This window comes from Bombus pyrosoma, linkage group LG3, assembly GCF_014825855.1.
Source record: "Bombus pyrosoma isolate SC7728 linkage group LG3, ASM1482585v1, whole genome shotgun sequence".
Taxonomy (NCBI): domain Eukaryota; kingdom Metazoa; phylum Arthropoda; class Insecta; order Hymenoptera; family Apidae; genus Bombus; species Bombus pyrosoma.
The window spans coordinates 8,595,233-8,619,771 of NC_057772.1; the positions used below are offsets into that span (position 1 = coordinate 8,595,233).

Below are 24,539 nucleotides of genomic sequence, written 5' to 3' on the forward strand. Positions count from 1 at the left end.
ATAGACAAAGTTTTGTACATATGTAATTTTGTACATATCTACTAGGTGGCATTAAACACAGAAAACAAATTGTCAGGCTTAATACATAATAAATTTGACAGAATTGCAGTATTTTATTAACAACTTCTTACAATTTTATAAAAGATATTAATAAATGTACCTATACAGATAAATTGCCACATAAATTTTTCAATTTTTATACAAATAAAATAAATATCAAAGTCAAAATAAAAATGACAACCTTCCAAACTCAACTTTTGTATGCTTTAGGAAATAAAATAAAGGTTCTTCCGGATTTAAGAAAAATATTTCTTCGTCCTTTAATACAAAGTAAGTTTAATTTGTAATACTATAATATTACTACAATATTTCAAGTATTTTGTATTTTAATAATTGCAATTTATTACTTATATAGTAGCTGTAAAAGCAATAAATCAAGAATATATAGAAGAAGGAATATTAGATAGAATAAGTCAAAAATACAATATACCAGAAGAAACTGTGGATGAATATTATTCAGTCATCTTTACAATATTAAAGATTCATTTGGGCACAGTATCGCAAAATATTAAACCTGCAGAATTTAAACAAATATTAGAAGAACTGAAGTATGTACTTTACCATATATTACATTCGATTATTTTTAATTTTGTTTTAATAAGTATGATATTATTTCTACAGATTATCTTCAGAATGTATTGATGACCTATCTATAGTTGTATATGGTCAAAAGCGACCAGAATTAATATCAGGATTAATACAGAAAACAAAATTTTATCCACACCTAATAGCCTGCAAGTGGCGCATAGATATTACTATTTCTTCTAGGTACCTGTTTAATAAATTATAAATTTTGTAATACTGATATGTGTAATACAAAAATGCATTTTACTCATATTTCTATAAATGTTTAAGAAATTATCTGCTTACTTATTAATGTGAATATTTTTAGCATATTAAATAGAGTCTTGGAACCACATATTATAATGGAATGGACATTTAGTAATGGAAAGCGTCAAATATTTGAGTTATCTTTGCCAAAGTTTCATCAATTAAGACATGCCATAGCAACTATACTTGTAGATATGCGAAAGGTTGAAAAACAATGCGCTTCAAAAAATATTCTATGTAGCTGATGATGGTATGAAAACTAACATTATAAGTCTTTTTCATTCTAACCTTGTGCAATATTGTATTAGAAATAAGGAACAAGATGTAAGATATCCTTTATACTTCAAGAAATTACATTTTATGTAATAATGTAAATAACTAATAAAATTAGTTAAATTTCCCTTGTTCTTTTATTTTACAGAGTTTATTATTTTTAACTACATGAATTCGAATAAAATAGTTTCTAAATTATATCACATTTGATATTTTCACTATATATGCTATTTTTATCACGTAGAGTTAAAAAGATATTTTTAGTATCCTGGTACTTTTAAAAATTTCAATGTGCTATGTAAAGTGCGAAAGACAACGATATCGTTAAGTAGAGTGCGTACTGAATATCGTATCTACATACATATGTCTAAGTGTAGGTGGATCTGTCTGTATTCTTGAAAAGATCCGAAGCCGTTTAGAAAAATGTCATCATTGTTAAAAAACTGTTGGAGGCTGTCACAAAATCTATCTGTTACAACACCAAAATGTAAATAAATTTTATTGATAATTCTTTGATTTTCTGTTTTATATTATGTAATAAATTATAAACTAAATCGATAGGTTATCCAAAATTTCTTCCCTTCATGAGAACAAATACCACGGAAACTGAAAAAACAGAAATACAACGTACGTAAAAAATTGTTATTTATAATATATTTAATAATGTAATGTTTTTAAATGGAAAGAATTTTTATCATATATATTTTATAACCTTTTCCTCAATCTTAATACTTCTTTCTCTAAATTACATTTACATAATCTTCTTTTATTAAACAGCAACAATGCGTAAAATCAGAACAGATGTAGCAGCCATAAAGGATATGGGTTTATATATTAGTGCATGTTTACCAAAGTATGTGCAGAAGGTTCAAATAAATGCTGGCGATGAACTTGAAATATTAATTTGTCCACAAGGAATTGTTCCAACGCTAAATTTTTTGAAATGTCATCATAATACTCAGTTTACTTCATTATCGGATCTGACTGCACTAGATGTTCCTGCTCGAAAATATAGATTTGAGGTAAATTTGTATTTGAAAAATAATACTCCATATAATACTTTATATAAATAAATATTGTTATGTAATGTTTTGATTATTAGGTTGTCTACAATCTTCTTTCTCTTACTTTTAACTCACGTATTAGGGTAAAAACATACACAGATGAATTGACACCTATACAGTCAGCAGAAAGTGTTTATGATGCTGCTAACTGGTACGAACGAGAAGTGTGGGACATGTATGGCATACTATTTTTGGGTAATTCAGATCTTCGTAGAATTCTCACAGATTATGGTTTTGAAGGGCATCCATTAAGAAAAGATTTTCCTTTAAGCGGTTTTGTTGAGGTAATTTTATAATATAATTCTAATGCTTCACAAATGCTTTGGCTTCAATTGATAATATATAATGTAAAGATTATATTTTTAAACGTAGGTACGCTATGATGATGAATACAAGAGGGTAGTATGCGAACCGCTAGAGTTAGCACAAGAATTTCGCAAATTTGAATTATCCGCTCCATGGGAACAATTCCCTAATTTCCGTCTTGCTGAACCTGAAAAAAGTAAGGAAGAAAATTCATCTAAAGATAAAAAGTAAATTACATTTTTATTGTATGTTATAAACATGTATTGAAAGAAACATGTTTTAGTCTTCATATTAATATTTATTTAATACTACCGTGCATTCTTTTCAATAAAATAGATACAAAGTATAACAACGAAAATTTTTAGTAATTTGTTTATTGACCCTAGTAGCATGAACAATTTATGTATTTTCCGTGTAAGATAACTTCAAGTGAAATATGCGCATTTTGTATCGTTTTATATTTTGCATATTGTATAATATAAACGTAATTCGTTAATTACAAAGTGCTTATATCCTAATTTTAAGGCATATTTTTCGGTGAGTTGTAAACAAATTGAATCAAGAACGAAATTGACTGATCCTATATTCAATATTTACGTGTATATAACAATAGGAATTACTGTATATTCTTTCCTTAAGAGAAGTGTACAAGTACTCAACCTTTGCTTTATACAATTATACATACACTAAGATTATTTTATATGCATTAACCCTTTCGCTTCGAGCGCCGCTTATAGGCGGCACCCGCGAGATGATCTGTGGGTACGAGTACCGCATATAGGCGGCGACCATGCGACGACTCCTGAGTCCGGCACCCCATATATCCAAATGATGCATATACAAGTGTTATCTGTAGTCAATAATATATTTTTCCGTTATCGGCAGAATATTTTCTGTTGATTTTATTGACATATTGGATTAATCGCTCCTTAAAGTTACTCTTTGTTAAAACAACATCAAAACGTTTCACGCAATATATTTCAAACATCCAAACGATCGTATACTGTTTCATCCTAAAAATCTATTAAATCCATTGACAGTGAAACGATATTTCATATATGGTTCTTACAAGAATTATTGTTATTTAAAACTTAGGCAAACGTATATACAGCAACCACGCACACTGTGCGTATTTCTGGCGCGCGTTTCCGTTCAGTGGCAATACTTCGGCGAACTGAACTGCCGAAGCGAAAGGGTTAAGTTATATTATTGCATCTTTCATTTTTTTTGTTTTACTTATTACGTTAGCACCAGCAATTAGAACGCTTTCTAAACTAAGTACTTAAATATATTCATATATTTTACTTTAGTATGAATAAAAACTTACTTCCGCGAAATAAGTTTTCTTTTCAAATGTAAGGCAAGACACTTCCAATTTACGAGAAAGGAGAACCTTTGTCTTTTTTAAAAATATATCTTTTGAAAATTGTTTCCTTATCAATCCACTTGAAAATGTACGCGTGGATGTATATATATAACGTCATCACAGTGCCAGTAGTATATATATACTTACATACATAACATTCATTCTAACATCACAGTATTTCGTAAACATGTCTCTCGTTATCGTGTGTGTGCGCGTGTGTGCGCGCGCGTGTGTGTGTTTATATGTATATATTGTATGTAATCGAACATGTTAGATGAAATTCTACAATGACCATATAATTAAGCTCTTGTCGTCCATCATGAAATATGCCAGTTAGTGAATAAACTATAGTTTTTCAATTGGACTCGCTTTCTCTGCGACTTTTTGTCGTTTCCTAATAAATGGAACAAAACCCCACAACGACGCGCCTATCACTAAAATAATTCCTAAGATGCTGAAGATCGGCCCGTAACTACCGATTTGTTCAAATACAACGCCGCAAATTGGAGGGCCAACCAACTGTATGATTCCATTTACGAACAACGAGATACCATAGGAGGAAGTTAACTTCTCGGTCCCTAACATATCGGCCATTATAACCGCGGTGATACCAACGTAAATACCGGAAGCTAATCCGAAAACACCGCAATAAACCGACAGGATGGTGTAGCTTGTGGCTATGGGGAGAAGAGCCAACGAGATTCCAGAAATGAATAAACCGCCAACGAAATACCAATGCTTTGGCATGATCGAGACATCGGATAGCGCTGAGCCTCCGATACGTCCTATCAGGTCTAATATAGAGACGGTCGAAAGAAGAAGGGAAGACATATTTTTGTCGAAACCCAACGAGATAGCGTACGCTGGTAATAAGATGACGAAATTCGTATAACTGACAGCGTTCGTTGAATTCGAAACCAAGATTACCAGATAGATAGGATCCTTCAATAAACTAAAGTCAAAGAATTTGTTCCTCTTCTCTTTTACTTCGTTCTTGTTCGTTTCTTCGGTACCCTTCCTCGTGAAGGTGCTCGATATCGCGTTCAAGGTCAACGTAGACGCCCTTTCCGGATGTATAGCAGAAAGCGTGCTTCCATGATACGGCGTGCTGATATAATTAAAAGATGACATGCTCGGTGACTGTAAAGGCGATTTCTGACGTTTCGATAGCCTGGCAGAATCTCCGCCCCGTTCCGGAACAGCGTGCAACGCCGGAGTGCTGTGCATCTGGCCTGTTATCTCCCGTCCCGTGGGCATGCTAATTTTTCTCGTTCGACCTTGAACTGGCGTATTCTTGTAATACTCTAAAGCAACACTGGACGCACTCTTTGGTACCATTGGCGCGGCTTTTTCGTTTTCGTTCGAAGAAGAAACAACATGATTCGATTGCTTCTCATCTTCGGGACTAGCTACTGTGACCGAGGCGGCCTCCAAGTCGACGTCGTTCGATTTGCTCGACGACGATGCTGGTACCATGTGCCTTTCCACCGGTTCGTACAAAAGAGCACTCGCCCATACATTCAAAGTAACAGCACCCATTATTAATACTGCACCTCTGTAAAAAAGTAAAATGAGTTTTAGCGCTTTTTGTTCGGCCCAACGATAAGGTTAGCTATAGCTTACAATATCGTCATCGGGATATTCCACGGCTGTTGAGAGAAAAAAAATCGTCACTTCATTAAACCAATTACATAAATACTGATTTTTAACAAATATGCTTTTCCTTTAATATCAGTACTTAGTTTTAGCTAATTAACTGTTTAAAATTTTTTCCGTGATATAAATATGAATATTTCAATTAAGTTATGCTGTTAATCAATCACTGAAATACAATGATTGTGTAAGCATGGAATGGAATAGGAAATATTTGAAAATATTTAATGATCAATTTTTTTAGAAAGTATAAAAAAAAATATTTTTCTATATAGTGATTCATGATGCAATGAAATGAAGATAATTTAAAAGATCATAGATAGAAGCGTAAAAACGCTTTATTATTGTATTTCTTGTATACTTGCTAATTATTTTATTTTATTATATATATATATATATATAATTACTTTATATGTATAAAATACTTTTTTATGCTATATAAATTGTAAAAAGAAAATACAAAAGATTAATATCAGGTACAGTTAATACTCTTAAATGATTCACTTATCATAATCTTTGGTAATCAACAGATATAGTATAATATATTCCTAACTTTTACATTAACATAATCTTTTCAATACTGGTTTATACGTATATATCTCGTGAATTACCACCAAGTGTTACAAACAAAGCCTTATATATTCCAAAACACATAAGACTTATACTAATCACAGCTTTTTTTTTAATAACCTTAATAAAAGTTCATTAAATATTATACAGATGTTTCATAGTCTGCACCGTTTCCAGTTACAACAGACTATGATAGATAATTTGTACGTCAATCTGAAACTGTTTTATTTATGAACTAAGAATAAATGAACAAAATAATATTTAATATTTAAATATTTCAATAAAATAAATATAGAATTAAAATAAATTCAATGAGTATAAAACAAAAATAAACGAATAGAGAGCTTAGAAATATTTCTTTGAATATCAACAGACTTCTATAACTGATACTTAATGTTTTCGAAAGAAAAAGAAATACTAAGGAAGAAAGAGTGTTATTCCTTTCCCGTTTTTAAAATAGATTGAGATGGAAATTATATTTTTAGCGTGCGTTTCAGATCGCGTACAATACATTCTGCGGTACGAGAGAAGTTCATCTTCTTCGAAATCGCAATTTGTTCCTGTCTTCTCCCATGGACACATTCTTCTGCAACAAAAGAAAAAATAAAAGGGACGTTTAGACGAGTGGAAACGTTCTAGCTTACATCTATCGGTGTAGTAATATATATACATATCGTATATATATATACATATATTGTATATAGCATATATCATAGTACGAGTACAGAATATAAAAATTGTGTTTACGTTTTGAGACTCGTTACGTGTAACGATATTCCACATTAGCATTCGGCACAGATTAAAATATTCGTTTCGATACACGCGTGTTAAATCAACTCGATTAAAGTTCTTCCGACGTAAAACGTGAGTTTTAGATACACCGCGTGCTGTTTCGTGTCGCTGCAAAGTAAAACTATAAGAAAGTGAAAAAAAAGAGAAGTATTGGAATTAAAAAAGAAAAAACAGTCACGAAATGAATATTGAAACTGACTTACATTTGGTATGGCGCAATTTATTAATTAATTTATACGTACTTCGATTTTATACTTAACTCTGCTACGTCTTTCGGTCATCTTCAACCCAATCGTTTCCTTTATTCTTAAAAATTTTTCAAATTTAAGAAAATAGTGAGAGAATCGTTGTTAAAATTTTTATTAACGTTATCCTCATTTCAATTCCACCAAATTTTTCCTAAAATATCAAAAATCCTTTTGTTTTTTGAAACGAGAGATCGAGATATAAATATTTGAAGATCGTAGCAGGATTAATATACCTGAATCGAGAAAAAAACAGTCTACTCACATGTTCACGTTCGATCGACAACATATTATCGACATACATATGTACATTACTGTATATTCATAAAACCAAACGAAGAGAATAAGAACTTCAGTATACGTATTTGGTTCTAAAACAAATATAATACGTAACCAGAAAAAAAGAAGATACAAAAGTACAAGGAACAAAATTAATTTTTTGATTACTCTTATTACACAGCCGCGGTTAAACAATGCGAAATACATAAAAATTGAACTTATCTTAATTCTATTTTTGCTATTACGACACATATTAACTCGAAACACGTGAACATCACGCGTTCGCCATTTATAATGTGCACACTTAAAATGTGCAAGTACTTTCAACGTCAAACCGTACGTTTCCGTAGTTCTCGCATGGACATGATTATTACATATGCACACACAACGAAACGCACGCACGTGTAATTATAATTTTTTACTCTCAACTATTCGATAATGGCATATGCTCTACCTTTTTCCTTCTGTTTTGTTATTCTTTTCTTAAATGAAGCGTATCATTTATAATTAAAGAAGACAAAGAAAGAGGCATATTATCTTCTTTATGTGCACATGTATTCCGAAGACAAAGAATTACACTTTATACTAAACTGATGGTACTTTAATTCTAATACTTAATGCGATACAGACTGTTTCGTTTGCATCGGCGGTTAAGTATCTAAAGCGAACGGCAATTTCACGACACACAAGGATTGCATCCAGATCTTTAAATAACCGCCCAATGAAGGAACTCGTCTTTATCATCATGGAAGAAAGTCATCACAATAGGTTGCACGATACTGGCCCAGATCTTATTTCGTCCTTTTTTATTGTAGTCTCGGTGCAGTTGAGTCTAATTTAAAATCAAGCGTTAAAATATATTACGCCTGGCAATTTGGTTTGGTAGAAATGGTAAAAGATAAATAATCGTGATAGGAATTTAGATCATTAAAATACGTGGCATAGAATAAAAACGTATATATATGTATATACGAAATATATATGATTCTTACCTAAACCATATCAGATGAATTATGTGGCATTTTCCACATGCAGAATTCGGAGTTAGTACATAGAATATTTCTGTGTGTTTTTGAAATTAGAATAACGTCAACTAGTCGCGAGCCTATCATCTTTTTGACAGCCAACGTTACCGTGTGTATATCGAATGGTTAATGTTCGTTATCTTTAATGACAACACATTTGATAAAGAGGCTATAAAACAGCTATAGAATGTTGTAAATTTCGCAGAGATATACAATAAAATTGTGTACATAAATGCACGCGCGTGGTTGATCAAAGTATCTTGTAAAAAGGAACTACACACATGCATGATTGATCATCGTCACATTTAATTAGTTGTAATAATGATGTATAAATACTCACCGAAAATAATCTTCACAAAATATATATAAACTTTCTAAGACAATAACACTTTATTTACGGATCTTCATGAGAACAAGATGCACGTGATTATACACAAACGTCTTGTATCTTTTTCTTTTTTCTTTCTTTTTTTTTTCGTGACACTAATTGTATCACAAATTATATAAAAGTTGGACAAATCAAGCTCACAAATCACAGATACATTCAATTTTGTCAAAAATAAAACGAACGTGTTAAAGCATATTTTAATTAATTACATCGTTTAATTAATTAATTTTAAAACATCATTAATAAATTATATTAATTACTGTTCTGCAGATAAAATGCTGTTAAATAAACGTTTTATAGAAATAAAAGAAAAATTCAATTTTTAATTTTAATCATTTATAATGAACCCTTGGTTTGTAATTTTTTAGCAATCATAAAACAATCTTTCATAGAGATAATAAAGCCATACCTGTTGTTGTTTTAGATATATAACAAAAAAACGTACCTGTAACCATACTCTCGTAGAAGAATTCCTAGGATGGGTGGAAGAAATATTGAACCTAATGCACTACCAGATATGCAGAGCCCATTTGCAAGTCCACGTAACCGTACAAAGTATGAAGTTACTATATACACAGTTGGGGGAAAAGATAACCCTGCTCCAGTTCCTACCAGAACACCATAACTAAAAGATTGAACAAACAATAAGATTACACATTTACATAAAAAATGTAATAGTATGCTTTTAATTTAATAGCAATAATAATATATTAATAATTACCTGACACACAAGAAGGCCACAGAGTTGGCAAAATAACTTAGCATCATTCCTGCAGCAGCAAATGTTCCTCCCAGTAAAGTCACTGTTCTATAGGAGTATTTAACTGATAGTACACTGGAAAGGGGTCCTACAACAAAAATTAATTTTCTTATTTTCAATTCCAAATGTTTGCCACTAGGTAATAGTTTCACCTAGTTTTAATTAAGCTTACCAAGTGAACTATACAAAAAATAGCATAAAGCTGGTATCCAAGCAGCTGCAGAGGGTGATGCATCAAAAACTTCAAGAAATTCAACAAATAAAACACCAAAGGATTTCACTGTTCCTGGAATAAGTAGATTGACCATAACGGATGCTAAAAGTACAAGCCATCCCCATCCTCCATCCGGTGGGACTAGGTCCTCTTCAGTTGTTACATTTTTAACTAAATAAAAAGAATTATGAATATTATTATTATTTATAAATATATACAATTAGATTCTATTAGTTTACTCATTTCATACTTATTGTTTTAGCATATTTTATATATATGAAAAATAAATTCCTTTTAAAAATTTAAAAAGTTCTTATCTTTTATATAGAATTAAAATACTATGTTTTTAACTATAACATATTTGAAATAATTTCGTGTTAGAAAATTTCCCATGACTATCTGGTGAGATATACATATTTTTTTACTTGAAATAGAATACTTTATCACTAAACAAAATATGAAAAAAAGAGCGTAAAACATCAGTAATTGTATATTTGTATTTATTATTAGAACTCATTAAGAAAATTTAAAATTTTCATCATATTTTTAGTCATTGCTAAAAAGAAGCAATATAAAGCGATTTTTAAAAAGATCACAATGAATCTTTATTGCGTTTCCTATCTTTCTACTCGTAAATTAAAATATTTACATACAATTAGTGGGCAAACATTGATCCCTTCAGAAAGAAAAAGGAAAAAGAAATAAAAATGTAAATTCTCAATGTAAATGACCTACCTTGTTTATTGGTCCCATTGAAGTTGCTTTTTTTCTCGTTCTCAGAGTGCTGCGATACAAGTCTATAGTTTCCTTTCTTATTTTTGCTTGCACCGAATTTGATGTTGATACCATTGTCTTGATCTTGGACTCGTTGCATTGTCATCAACCTTTTCTTTTCCGTTCACACTAGCGCGCGCGCGCGCGTATACACATGTACAATATATATGTATATCTGAATGTAATTATACAAAGGAAAAGCGAAACGAGAATCCGTTGTTTCGTTGCGAAGAAAGAAAATCTAACGTCGCCCGTCGGCACTCAAACGCGCTAATAACTCAACTTGATTAAGCCTTAAAAATGTCACGGAAATTAACAGAAAAAGTAGAAAGAAATAAGCGAGAGAGGAATATAAAGAGAAATGATAGCGCACCGAATTACACCGAATAGATAATATCGTGGCCTATGAGTGACCAGCATCAATGTTCACAAACTGCAGGATCAGCAGTCGTGTCCTCCTCTTCGATCGCTTCGGACTTCATCAATTTCAATCTAATGCTGGAGGTCACGGTTAAACCGTAGCTTTTTCTGTTTCTCTGATAAGGCGAGCCTCGTGAACCGGTCATAGACCCCGACGTTCGCATAAACGATTTCCTTCGAAATTGTTGAAACGGGAAGTATCTACGATCCAATTGACTCGACGACGCCACCAACAGTAACCCGCAATATGATATTCTGTATAATTTCACTGGGGTTACACCACCGCCCGTGCCTTCTGCTTTCGTTACTCTTTCAAATTGCATAGAGCACATAAACAATGGCATGTATACGGAATATTCTTACGCACGATTCACTGTCATTCCATGCAGAAAACGCTTCGATTTGCACTATCGAGTAACGTATAGAGATATCAAAACAACTTGTCCGTCGCGGAACGACTGATCAGCTGTGTATCACGCAGGGCCGTTTACCACTACTTCATCTTGTCTCCCACCATATCCACATTCCCTATTTCAGTCTTGTCTACGGGTATTTCTCTCTCACTCTCTTTAAAAGATACATGTATAGTAGTAGCCTTGATAACTGGCCGGAATTCTGCTTTGCTAACTGGTCATCGCTATCCCCACTATTTCTTGGAAATATATATTTCCATAAAGAATGGAAGATTACAGTAGTTCTTGGTTAAATAGCCACAAATAGGGACCTTATCTGGCCAACTACCGAGGGAAGTATATTTTTATGAAATACCCAGTATATATCTATTTCCTCTTTTGATTGAGTATGAATAAAATACAGATAACATTTCTTTATTTTATATACAGTGGCTACAAAAAGTATTTGCACATATCCTTATTTTCCAACAAAGCGTAGTTTTATCAGTGTTCTACATTTCATTTTCATAGTATCAAATTTTTGTAGTGTGTGTGTGTGTACTAAGTGATAAAATTTAATATACTTAGACATAGTTCATTAGTATGTAAATGTAGCATAAATGTAAATATTTAGAACAATACTTGGTTAATTACGATAGTATGTAAATGCTACAGTACATATAGTGATGTGCAAATACTTTTGAATTCATTGTACATAGCACCAGAAATAATATTCACCCCCACAAAGTCGATTCCAAGAAAAAGTGGGGTTTGAAGTGGTCAGTTAACATGAACACTTTTGATATTTCCTTCAGTTCGCTTACCTTAGGCTTGCTTTGCTTACCGATATTCAACTGTTTATATATATATATAATATATTTTATATATATAACAAAATATATTATATATTTAAAAACTTGGTATCTTAAATTAGATATTGAATATTTATTGTACTATTTCTGTACTCATCCCTGATATTAAGGGTCGAGAATCATAGTTATGTGATTATAAATTACTGTTAGTTCTCATAAAACAGTGTTGTGCTTTTATCATTATTATTTTAAAATCTGATCATAAAAAATGTCGTTATTGTGGCAGAGAATTAATTTTTTATTAACAGAACGTTTGTTAATGAAACTACTGTCAAAAGTTATATAATAGTATATATGTTGTATTTTGTATTAATCCAGGTTTTGACAGCATCTATGGAACGTTGGCTCAAAATATGTGCAACATACACACAACAGTTTCCGTAAAACCAATAACATGACATCTTATAATTGTAAAAGCTTGAAATCTACGAAAATTATTTGTCTGTTGATAATGAATATTTTTCAGTTTCATAATAAAATATGACATATTAAAAACTTAAAAGACGCGACTGAATTTAAATTTTCCAAACCCTAATTTACACCATAATGATTTTTAATTCATCATATACATATAGATCATGTCTTATTAACTGGCCCGATTCAGTCCCAACTAGTGATCACTTAGCAAAGCAGTTAGGTATTACATCTTTTTTTTCTGTCGTCTCCTTTCTCTTATGGAGTTATCTTGCTCTGTTATACCTTCTGCAGGTCAGGTCTGTATAGTAAAAAAGAGGACGTGCATACTAAGGAATAAGGGAATGGAAAATTTAGCATGGTATACACAATAGCGAAGGAGCTCACTTTATGAATCACAGGAACCAAATGTAGGATTTTTGTCCTCTGTGATGCGAACGCAACATGAATTTAATGTTCCTCGCCTGCGGCCACGTCCCACTTCGAGAATAGAGAAATCGAGGTAGGAAAAACAAGCTTCACGAGCATCGATAAGCCTCGTGCCCGATACTGAATACCGAATGAAAAACTTTGCGACCTCGGCTTTCAGCTTATCGCAGAGAAGGTAAATTTTGAAGCGACTCATCGTTGAGTTTACTCACCTCTTCAAAAACCACTACCCGATGATCCCTTCTGTGTGTTTGCAATGAACTACTTCATGGGATTTTCCATTTCACACAATGGATACCTTGCAATTTGTAATGTGGCATTAACACTGGAACTACCGACTATTCTATGAAGTCTATATAAAGATAATATATTATGTAATAATTATAATATATAATATATGGTACAGTATATAATTTTTTGTATATAAGATTATAATATATAAATAACTTTTACCAAAAAATGTAAAATGAAAGAAGAAAAAAGAAATACAGAATATAATAAAAGTAAATGTTCATTCATATATTTTATAAATAATTACAGAAAATCTTGCAAAATTCACTATAGTATAAGACCGCAAAATTTCTATGAAAAATTAAGAATTTGTTATTCTAAACACTGATAGTTCTAGTATCGATAAATTTATTTTTTATCATATTAGCGATAATATCTGAATTTTAAAAATAAAAGTGATTACTAACAAATCTGCGAATATTACATATATAATTGCAGGTAAACTTAAATAATCTAAATTATAGTTTATATATAACATTTAAAAATGCATGGAATAAATAATATTTTCAGCAAGTCCACGTAAACAGTTTTCACATAGTGACACTACTTAGTTACGTAGAAAAACAAGATTCTATCGTTTCAGTCATATCGCAAATTGCTGGCATCGTGTGTTTGTCAGAGAAACCATTGTGCGTACATTTGATGATGACTACTCAAAGAATTAGAACGAAATATTTGTGATAGCGACAACAACTTAATTTCCTCGCTGAGCATCTATTATGCTATGGCAAACGAAGATATTACAAGCAGAAAAATACCCAAAAATTTTATGTTAATCTTAAATTTATATATTCATGATTTATGTAAAACATGCTAGTATACTGATAATATGTTATCTTTTTGCTATTAATTAATCTATTCCTGTTTCTTAAAAATGATACATGTATATGGTTTATATATAAAGTATATATATAATTAAATTAATCATTATTTTATAAAAATAATTATTTTGAAATATTATCTCACTTACGTGTACTCTTTTTTTTTAATCAAACGGAATGCTCTACTTTTTTCAAGTACATAAAGCCAGGCACTTCATTTTTATCACACATTATATAGAGCGTATATCTGACAATATATATTGGTACATATATCCATCATACGCATAACAGATTTGTACTAAATCTACAAAATTCTGATAAGCGCGTCCGAACAATTTCCAATATTCGAAAATACATACATGATGCTTCTCATTATATAATTATATTATATAATTAGGCATTTTGTAGTACGTCTAAATAAGTATTCATAAGTGATCTTTGTTATCGATCTTTCTCAATGAGGTAGTTTGATTTATCGGTTCGAAAAATAGCGGCAAAGCACATATTAGGCATGCATCTAACTATTATCGAATAAAATAGGAGGATAATATCTCGATCTCAAGATGTTAGGATTGTATGCAGCTATGAAAAGCCATAGACAATGTAAATTACGAATTAACGAGCTAATTGTTCTCCTTCGTGAATTAACTTGAAATGCACAATTGGCAGCAGTAACTACACATGACTCAGTCTATATTCGTTCTTATTAAGCATCAATTGGTGTTGTGATGGCAGTTATTATAAGAGGGATGCATACAAGTCACCGATCCGAGACTTAATTTCTCAAATTCATTTTAATCGTTTCGAATCGAACTCTTATTCTTGGAAATTGCTCGTCCGTGAGTCTATATAATTCCACTATATGAACAAAGATATAAGAATGTGAGTAAATATTTGATTGTGTATCGCGACTATGAGGAAATTAAAATGCCTTCGTACAACAATACTTCTCATTCTGTACTGATCACGTACAATATTTACGGGCGGAAATACATATTTCTATAGTATAGTGTATAAGAATATTAGAGGATACATACAACAAGGTGTATGAATCACGAGATACTGGAAATTTTAATAAATGAGTTTATGCACTAGAAAGATATGATTCTACTTGAGTGATATGCCGTGAAATATAGCTTTTGTATCAGGATTTTTTTATCATCAAGAGTGTATTTTTATTCTATCAAATATCCACAGCAGAAGTTGAATCTAAGATTGAAGCTGTTATAATGGGCTATATTGTGATCATTGAAGAAATAATATTTATCGATAAAATATATCTGTCCCTTGTTCTCTCTCCTTCTCCTGTTCGCTTGATTACGTTATTACATCGCTGATGGCGTAATGGGTTCTTGTAAAAACAAGTACAAATAGGCATGTTTCTGTCAACAGCTTAAATTGCCACTGAAATACTTCATTGACGACGTGCATTCGTGTCAACAAAAATGTTTATCACAACGACATACTGCTTTATTTGTTCACATATTGTTCTGATAAACAGCAACAGAATTGTAAGAAAGTTTCCCATTGGATGTATTGTTTCTTAACTTCTACAAATGAAGAGTAAGAATAATGGAAGATCATTTCAAAGTAATGATGAAATTGATATTCCATGAAATTATTTAACGAAATCAGAGGTAATGATAAATTGATAATAGTATTGATATATAAATAAATGTTCTAATCAAAATTTTTAATTAAATATATTTATTTTCTTTTCTGAGAGAAGAAAAGATAGCATACATTTATAAGTGCTTCTACATATGATTTTATATATATTTCCTCATTCTAGTTACAGCTCACAATTCACTAACATTTTAATTTATGTAAAGGTTATAATTAGTAGAACAAAGCAAAGCTGAACGTACTGAATACTACATCTGGATATAGACCACATTATAGTGCTTCACTTGTCTTATCACTATTCTCATTGACTTTCAATTTTTGCTTTTGTTTTATACTGTAATCTGACAAAGCAGCCTTAATCGCATCTTCTGCAAGCACTACAATATATAAAAGAACAATGTTAAATAATGTAATTATTTTTCTCAATATTAATTATACTGAATATTTTCAGAGTAGAGATAACTAATTGTTAAATCTTCCATCTAAATGGATATTTTAAGTTTGTTTTACTTTACAAAACTATTGAATATTTATTTCTTTACGACAGATTTCACAATTTTTCTACTCATACTCTAATATTTAAATATTAAATTTATTAATAAATACCACTTACTTGAACAATGAAGCTTGACGGGTGGTAAACATAATTCTTTAGCAATATCAGTATTTTTGAGGGCCAGTGCTTCATCGACCTATGACAGAAATCAATTAATTATCTTTGTTCTAAACAAATAATTTTTGGAAACACAATAATACTTACAGTTTTTCCTTTGACCCATTCTGTAGCTAAGGAACTGGAAGCAATAGCAGAACCACAACCAAAAGTTTTAAACTTAGCATCAATGATCTTTCCTTGTTCATCAACCTTAATCTGAAGTTTCATTACATCTCCGCAGGCTGGTGCTCCCACAACACCTGTACCAACCTTGGGGTCATTTTTATCCAAAGAACCTACGTTTCTTGGATTTTCATAATGATCTATCACCTGCAACATAATCAAAATATAAAATATAAACTATGATTATAATATTATACAATAAATAAAAATTAATATAAATATGTTATATAATATATGTATATAGTTTACTAGTTGTGTATAGTTTACTATATAGATATATTATATATATATGATGCTAATATGATATAAAGCTTTATTGTAATTAATACTTCATTTGTTTCTTATGTTGTAAAATAATTGATAAATTATTAATTATACTTATTATATTAACAAACGAATATATTAATTAATTTTGGAAGAGATGATTGTCATTTTGCCAATAAAGTATGAAGATAACCTAAATGCTGTAGAATACTATAAAATCGATATAATATGTAAATCGTTAGGTTTGCAAAAATGCATTTTTTAAGATATAACTGCATCAATGTTATAGATGAAGGTCAAACTTTCTGTGTATATGTCTTAATAATAAATACAATATTGATTGCAAAATGTAATGCAATACGTCTGTCGAAACTTGTCACGATCAATGCCGCAAGTTAAACCGATAAATACCTACATTTGGATGATAAGATACAGATGGAACGCTTCGAAATGTCAATTTCGAGGCTTTATTAAGCCCCGAAGGCAACGATCGTAGTAGAGACATCGTGTTTAACAGGAGAAGCTCATTGTTGTGCTTACACTTTACGCAACTCTTTATTGAAACAATCGATTTCAAGCCACGTACGAGTATGTCTGAAGTGTTGGTAATTCTGCTTCAGCCTGAAGATATATAAGAACAAGAAAGGATTCCCTATTACTATTTCGTTGTACCAATAAATCATATTCATTTAATTAGTCTCATACTTTAAAAATAATAATTTGTGTCATAGATGATTATATTTATGAAGATCACAGAAAATTTTGTTGATTTTCTGCTTTTGATGTTATTTCATGGTTAAGGAGATATACTTTAACATAACATACTTAAGAAGAGGATCAATCGATTCGGCCCAAAGATATACATAAACCTTTTAGCATTAAATGACAAATCTACGAGCTTTTCCGAAAACAACTAATGGTATATTTCTAATATTTAAAATATGATAATTAATACTTTTAAGAAATCAGTATTTTTAATGTAAATATTTTTTAAAGAAATTCCACAAGCATGTGATTGGTTTATAAGATATTGGATTTTAAAGTCGTTATCATATAAAAAACCAAAAGTATGATCTATCATACCTTTCTCCTATGTTTTTATATATGATAATATTTTTAATTACCAATTAATTTACCAATTTTAAGTATTATAAGAATTGCTGCGATTTATTAGTGAAATTAATATTAAATCCGATATCTACATATATATTTTAATATCTATCTAGCATACAATTTCAAGAATGACATACCAAATAAGAAATTACAAAATCTGAATAATATTAATACTTTAAGTATGTCGCATATATTTTAAATAAGTTGAAAGGATAGAATATTTACGAAAAATGATAACATAATTGCGTTTATAGCATAAAATAATAAAACTATCGTATTGTAACGCATTCACAATTGTTTTCAAATGATCCTATGGAAGAATTGAATCGTTTTGATGCATCCAGATTGCAGTATTAACATCTACACTGGATGGACCCAAAAATGGACATCACCAAAACGATTTAAAAAAAAGAAGTATATCGATGTCCATGAAGTAGTACGAGGACCATTTTCCTCTCCAAGATTAATGAGCACACAACCATTTATCACGTTTTCGTCTTATCAACGACAAGAAAATTATTCCGATGTGCGTCGAGGTATTCCTGATACTTGGAAAGAGTATTTAATTTCTAAGGGATTTTGCAAGGAACTTTGTACGGAGGCGTACATATTACAGAAAAATTTAATACCTTTCTGTACCAGATATTTCATCACTGATAGGCTATGGAACGATACACGTTTACCTTTTATACAAGGAATTCCTGATCCATGGAAAACTAGAACACTTCATCGAAGCCAGTCCAGTAAATATTCTCGATTGCGATTTTCTCGCACCAAAAATATTTGTTCTACACGATTTGCGTGCGTGTACGATGGAGACGACGAGGCAGAAATAGAACGCGGTGTCCCGTGTCAATTTAATAAAGATCATATTGATGATAAAAAAGATCCTCCTCAAGAAGGACACCAAGAATCAAATTATTCGCTAATTGAGAGAACATTCAAAGACAATTTGGAGGAAGTTCGGAAAAAAGAAAAAAGATACACTAGTCAGTTATCCTTTAAGAAAAACTCGAAATTATCGAATCGGAGGAAACCTACAGAAAAAGTGAAACATGACCAATGTACTGAGACTGTTGTAGAAAAAACTCGTCCTAAGTCTCAAGAAATTATTTCTAATAAAAATCTTAATAAGCATACTCGTTCTAAATACACACATCACAAAAAGGATCAATTGGAGGATAAAAAGCAATTTGCATCAAAGAATGATTTAGAAAATGGAACAATTACTAAAAAGGAAGGCCAAACTACTTCTGAAAAAGCAGCCGATGGAATTGCACAAACTAATATAATTCTAAAAGATAAAATTGGTGAAGTACAAGAATCTTTTCCCAGAAAACACATAGAGGTAAATACCCAAATGTATCCTAATAATATTGCCTGTTGCAATTGTATACTACATAGTTATATCCTTTCAAGTATACATTGTTTTCGTAATTGTACGAGTCCATTGAAAGATGTGAACTTGTCAAATAGCGTACTGTGTCAAGAATGCGAAAATATTTATTGTAAACGGAAACCAGAGAAATTAATTTCTCCGAAAAAAAAGTTAGAGTTTTGTACACCAGACCCGAAAAGGCACGCAAAACATAAACAACGAGTATATATGAAGCGAGAAAAAAATTACGAATGGACGAAGCAGATGTTGTGCACTTGTATGCAGAAGGTGAGGAAACAATTTGGGGAACAAAACAGACTAGACCATTGCATACAAACAAAGGACGCGATCTTCCCTAAGCAAGAACTAAAACTGATGTGTTATTATTGTAATAGCCCTGATCTGAAAATTGAGAAAATCTCTGTAAACACGTCTGGTCGAAATACGCGTTCGTGTATCTGTAAAAAAGATTCGATCAGACCGAGGAACGAACAAAATAAGATCAGGGACTGCGTTACGAAATATTCAATTACAAAAAGTCGAAGGAATTTTATTCCAGGTTCTAAGAAGCGTAGTTATACGTGCATTGGAAACAAAAGGCATGTTTCTAAGTGTGACCTTGACTGGGCGTCACCATCGATGACTGCTAAATGGGGACATAATATGGCAAAAAAGCATGATTGTGAATTCTCGAAGAAAAATGGTTGTCATGATAAAATATTAAAAGTAGAAACCGAAAGAACTAGGATTGACAAAGAAACGAAGAGGAACGAAAGTACTCAGACGTTTGGCAATATTGTAACAGGTGAAAAATAGTCGAAATGAAAGAAGCACCAAAAGACCTTGCTCACGGTGATCAGTTATTTATAAATAGTTATTAGTTATTTGTAGATAGAAACGGGAAAGGATATAAAAAAGAAGCATCAGAAGATTGCTTTTGCAATGTTATAAATAAAAATAAAGAAACGGATAAACAGATTAATATTATGACTGATGAGTATGAAGAAATCGAAGCTGCAGAATTTCAACATTCAGAATCCAATAAACTCGTGTGCTGTTCCGTATCAGATAGTGGAGAGAATGCGGACGTATCCGATAATACAAATGTCGACTTTAATGCCTTGACCCAAGATAGATCGTCAGTAACTTCAATAACATTCGTAAAACAAATGAATAATCTTGCTTCAATAAAGAGCCAATATCGGCAAAGAAATCCGAAGAGAGTTTGTCACTTTCGTCGTACATCATCGCGAGGAATCGCGTCAAATTTCGGACAGAATTTAAAAATCGAAGGTAAATACTGAAGTAACTTTCCAATTGCTTCGTGCATTCTTGTTTCTTGTCCTACGACTGGTAAAAAAAGATGAGGATGTTGTAGGCCATGAAGGATTAATTAATACAACAGAAAGGGAAATACTGAGAAATGCGGAATATACAATGTAATATACAAAAATTTGGTTGCAGAAAATATGTAACACGTACAGTTGTTTACTTAAATCGTCCTAAACACTTATAGAAATCTTCTATTAAATAAGTGTTCAAGTACTTTTGTGGGTTACTGCATTTAGTAATGAGTAAAACATTCTTTTAAAAATCAACTCATGTATGTAATATGATAAAGCTGAGATAACAGAGAAAGATAATTACATAATTCGTCGACAAGTTACACTGTTGTTCTTGTAGTTAACGTCTTGTAGTTAACACTGACATAAAATCAAGATAATTGGATGAATAATATGTAAAAAATTAACAAAATTAATTATGAAATTATTATGCTGTAAAATCATGAAATTGTAGATACATACATGTATCTAATAAGTGGTTAAAAAGAAATAATTTGAAAAAAATTGTGCGTGGAATAAATACGCATAAGATGGAACATTCACCTTACTTGGGTACATACTTTGATATCACTCGATGAAATAAAAAAGTGCTTAAAAAGGCAGGGTAGAATTAATATATGAAATAAGAGAATTATTCTAGGGAACATCTGTCTTTTATTTAATTATTTATCAACGCGGGAAAGCTAAAGAATTATATAAGAAAATACTGTACTAAGTAAAAACGATAACTCTTTGTTTAATACTGGTAGAAAGTTTGCAAAGATAAAAAATAAAAAGTAACAGGCTGGAAATAATAAAGTAATAAAACTAAGAGGAAAAGGATATTTTTACTAAAATTATTTAAAATACTTATGTACTAAAATTATTGAAAAATAAGCAATTAATTTGATTAAAATGTATACCGTCTATTTTAGAAAATAATATTTAGATGCGAAAAAAGATAAAATCCAGAAATATTAATTAGTAATATGTATATTTTTGTTATTGAACAAAATGTACATTATAATTCAATAATACAATATTATTTAATAATATTATTATAATAAAAACAGATTTTTAAAAATTGAAGTGCTTTACAATGAAATTAAAATACCTCGATCATCTTAAAAATACGTAATATATGAGATATGAAAACGTTATCAATAAATCTTAACCATTAAAGTTCAACGTCTTAACGCAACGAGTGTTTGATTAGAACTGGAAACATTTAACAACTACTTTAAGGATGATAAAACGCATTTATATTAAACGAGCAAGAAAAGGAGCAATTAAGAATACCATAATCGAATACAATTTAAAAAGATAGGATTTTTAGGTCTTTTTTATTAATATAGAATAGATATCAATTAATTTATATAAATACATAATGCTAAAATAACAATAAATTTTGATCTGATACTAACAATTAACTACCCATATTATTAATAATGTAAGCCACCGTGGAAGTTAAATAAATATTAAAAATAAATTTTATAAACATTGATAATATCAGAGATACGTAAATAATTTACATATCGTATATTTACGAATGTAAAACATACATATTACATATAGAAATTTTCGATGTGTACTTATTTAGGTATGTTCATATTTCGTACATTCATTCATTAAAATATGATTAAGTATGATAACATCTGCATCTGAGAAAACAATAACAAAATTATAATGAAGAGAAAGAGTAGAAAGACTGTGCACAAATATCGTGTTATCACAAAGCTTAAATACCTATTAAATTGAAAGCTGGAAATACATTTTCACAATGTGAAATAGCGTGAATTCTGCGATTGGTCCATTCTCGTAATTGACTTTCACTGCCATCTATCAATTGAAGTACGAATCATTTTACATTGTGTTCCTTTTATACATTACGGCTGTCATTACTTATTAGCGTTATGTTAAATGTAAAAAAAAAATACTTAACGTTATAGTGAACGCTCTTAAAATGCATTCTCATCGATATAAAAGCTATTTTCGTGCTATGATGTCAATATTCAACGACATGGTTTAACGATATAGTTATCTAGTCATATTTTTAATTGTAAATAACCTTATCTTTATTAAATATTTTTTCGTAATATGGCCAAGACTAAAACAATCAGTAAAGGCTGCCCAAAATGTGAACAGCAGGTAATTTTATGTTATATTAATTATTTTACTTTTATACCAAACAGTTATACACATATATATATTAATTTTATTTTGAATATTTTTTGTAGCTTTACTTATTTATTACATTAAGACTTTTTGAATGAACTGGGAAAACTTCAGTAAAACGGAAATAAGATTATTTTGTCATAAATTTTTCTACTATCATCAATTCGTTATTAAAATGAAATATAATTAATTATTTCATTGTATATTTTAATGTAAGCTTTGAATAATTAATTTTTTGTATAAGAAAAAATATTAAATTTTAATTTCGAGTGCAAACAAATTTTATATATTTATTCAATTATATATATATATACAATTGATAACTTATTTATATCACTTTATATTAATTGTATCTATTTATTTATTAAGGTACCTGTAGCTTGCAAAGCTTGTCCATGTGGTCATTCATTTTTTAATGCAAGACGAAATTCAATAAAAAGTCCTCCTAGTCCTGACAATGGAGTAATGAAAACAAGACGAACCAATCGAATCAAGCGTGAGAAACCAAATTATTATGATGCTTTAGAATATGATAAACAATCAAAAAAGAGTGCAAAAGTAAGATATTCTTTAATATTCTATATATAAATATATATTTTGAAACGAATAATTTGTGTAAAAAAATTCAATCATCATAGATCAGAAAAGCAACAGATACTGCTAGTGACATAGATTGTAGACAGCTAAACAAGAAGAAGAAACGAAAGGTAAAAGGTAAAGGGAAAAGTGGAAGTAGTAATGGAATTGGAGATGATGATGATGAAATGGAAGGAATCAATGGTCTGTCACCAGAGAAACAGCTCACATGCTCTTTGATACTACAAGAATTAAATAATAAAATGAGAGTTGTAGCCTGGAAACCGACATAATTTTTTTCTATTGTGTCATATTTTGTACTATAAGAAATACTAGTGTCCATTTTTAGTAGAAAGTAATCATTTTATATAGATGTTGGACTATGTTTGAAATGCTATCTATTCATTGCATCAAGGAAGATTAAAATAGTATTACGTAATGTTATGCATGAATTAATAGCATTAATTAGTATGAATTAATTTATGGCAATTTTGAAATTTATAAAGTTTTTTGAGCATTAATTTATACATTATCTTCGAAAGTAGACAAATTAAGACTACATAAGTGAAAAGAATACAATTTTTATTAAAGATCACTGTGTTTAATTACATCTGTTTGTATGAAAAATATGTATTTCCTACTAAGAGATTGTTTCTTTCATCGTAGGACCTGCCGCAATTCTTCATTTTCTACAAATAATCATAATGTAACATGTAAATATGAATAATGTACATAGTGTTTATGTGTAATATATAAGACAAATTACAACTGGAAACCAGATTCTGTTTTTTAAAAGTAGTTCTTTACATTGTATATAAATCTAATATGTATAAGAACGTTTTTGTCCTATGTTATTTCTTTTTATTTTTAAACGTAAACGTGTAAATGAGAGTGTCGTTTACCAATAAAACAAAATGAGACATGTGCATTTATATAAAAACTTATAAAAATTACCCTTACCTGCCGCGAACGAGGTATTTTATGTAAACGTTTCGAATACACTGAACG

General features: G+C 30.3%; 6 protein-coding genes and 1 long non-coding RNA gene across 7 annotated transcripts; 4 read left to right on the top strand and 3 right to left on the bottom strand.

The window, feature by feature from the left end:
* Positions 1-56: 56 nt before the first annotated feature.
* Positions 57-1,291, top strand: LOC122566016 (COMM domain-containing protein 5-like). Its single transcript, XM_043722687.1, has 4 exons — positions 57-330; positions 416-608; positions 682-828; positions 953-1,291. Exons 1-4 carry the CDS (start codon positions 234-236, stop codon positions 1,134-1,136), a joined length of 621 nt encoding a protein of 206 aa, XP_043578622.1. The 5' UTR covers positions 57-233; the 3' UTR covers positions 1,137-1,291.
* A 184-nt stretch (positions 1,292-1,475) lies between these two features.
* Positions 1,476-2,892, top strand: LOC122566013 (NADH dehydrogenase [ubiquinone] iron-sulfur protein 3, mitochondrial). The gene is made up of 5 exons (XM_043722685.1): positions 1,476-1,651; positions 1,726-1,791; positions 1,942-2,186; positions 2,267-2,512; positions 2,601-2,892. Exons 1-5 carry the CDS (start codon positions 1,588-1,590, stop codon positions 2,763-2,765), a joined length of 786 nt encoding a protein of 261 aa, XP_043578620.1. The 5' UTR covers positions 1,476-1,587; the 3' UTR covers positions 2,766-2,892.
* Positions 2,893-10,714, bottom strand: LOC122566001 (monocarboxylate transporter 12). Its single transcript, XM_043722657.1, has 5 exons — positions 10,562-10,714; positions 9,785-9,997; positions 9,574-9,700; positions 9,298-9,477; positions 2,893-5,455 (listed from the first exon to the last, which is right to left on the bottom strand). Exons 1-5 carry the CDS (start codon positions 10,704-10,706, stop codon positions 4,246-4,248), a joined length of 1,875 nt encoding a protein of 624 aa, XP_043578592.1. The 5' UTR covers positions 10,707-10,714; the 3' UTR covers positions 2,893-4,245.
* LOC122566022 lies at positions 6,568-9,291 on the bottom strand. The gene is made up of 4 exons (XR_006316367.1): positions 8,432-9,291; positions 7,894-8,271; positions 6,871-7,531; positions 6,568-6,709 (listed from the first exon to the last, which is right to left on the bottom strand). It is a non-coding gene; the product is annotated as an uncharacterized LOC122566022 (long non-coding RNA).
* A 5,215-nt stretch (positions 10,715-15,929) lies between the features above and the next one.
* Positions 15,930-17,565, bottom strand: LOC122566017 (iron-sulfur cluster assembly scaffold protein IscU). Its single transcript, XM_043722688.1, has 4 exons — positions 17,383-17,565; positions 16,626-16,850; positions 16,479-16,557; positions 15,930-16,242 (listed from the first exon to the last, which is right to left on the bottom strand). The coding sequence occupies exons 1-4, from the start codon at positions 17,470-17,472 to the stop codon at positions 16,136-16,138; spliced, it is 501 nt and encodes a 166-aa protein (XP_043578623.1). The 5' UTR covers positions 17,473-17,565; the 3' UTR covers positions 15,930-16,135.
* A 1,198-nt stretch (positions 17,566-18,763) lies between these two features.
* Positions 18,764-20,482, top strand: LOC122566011. The gene is made up of 2 exons (XM_043722681.1): positions 18,764-20,263; positions 20,340-20,482. Exons 1-2 carry the CDS (start codon positions 19,441-19,443, stop codon positions 20,351-20,353), a joined length of 837 nt encoding a protein of 278 aa, XP_043578616.1. The 5' UTR covers positions 18,764-19,440; the 3' UTR covers positions 20,354-20,482.
* A 2,178-nt stretch (positions 20,483-22,660) lies between these two features.
* LOC122566021 (UPF0547 protein C16orf87-like) lies at positions 22,661-24,463 on the top strand. The gene is made up of 3 exons (XM_043722693.1): positions 22,661-22,928; positions 23,325-23,513; positions 23,594-24,463. The coding sequence occupies exons 1-3, from the start codon at positions 22,878-22,880 to the stop codon at positions 23,822-23,824; spliced, it is 471 nt and encodes a 156-aa protein (XP_043578628.1). The 5' UTR covers positions 22,661-22,877; the 3' UTR covers positions 23,825-24,463.
* Positions 24,464-24,539: the final 76 nt, after the last annotated feature.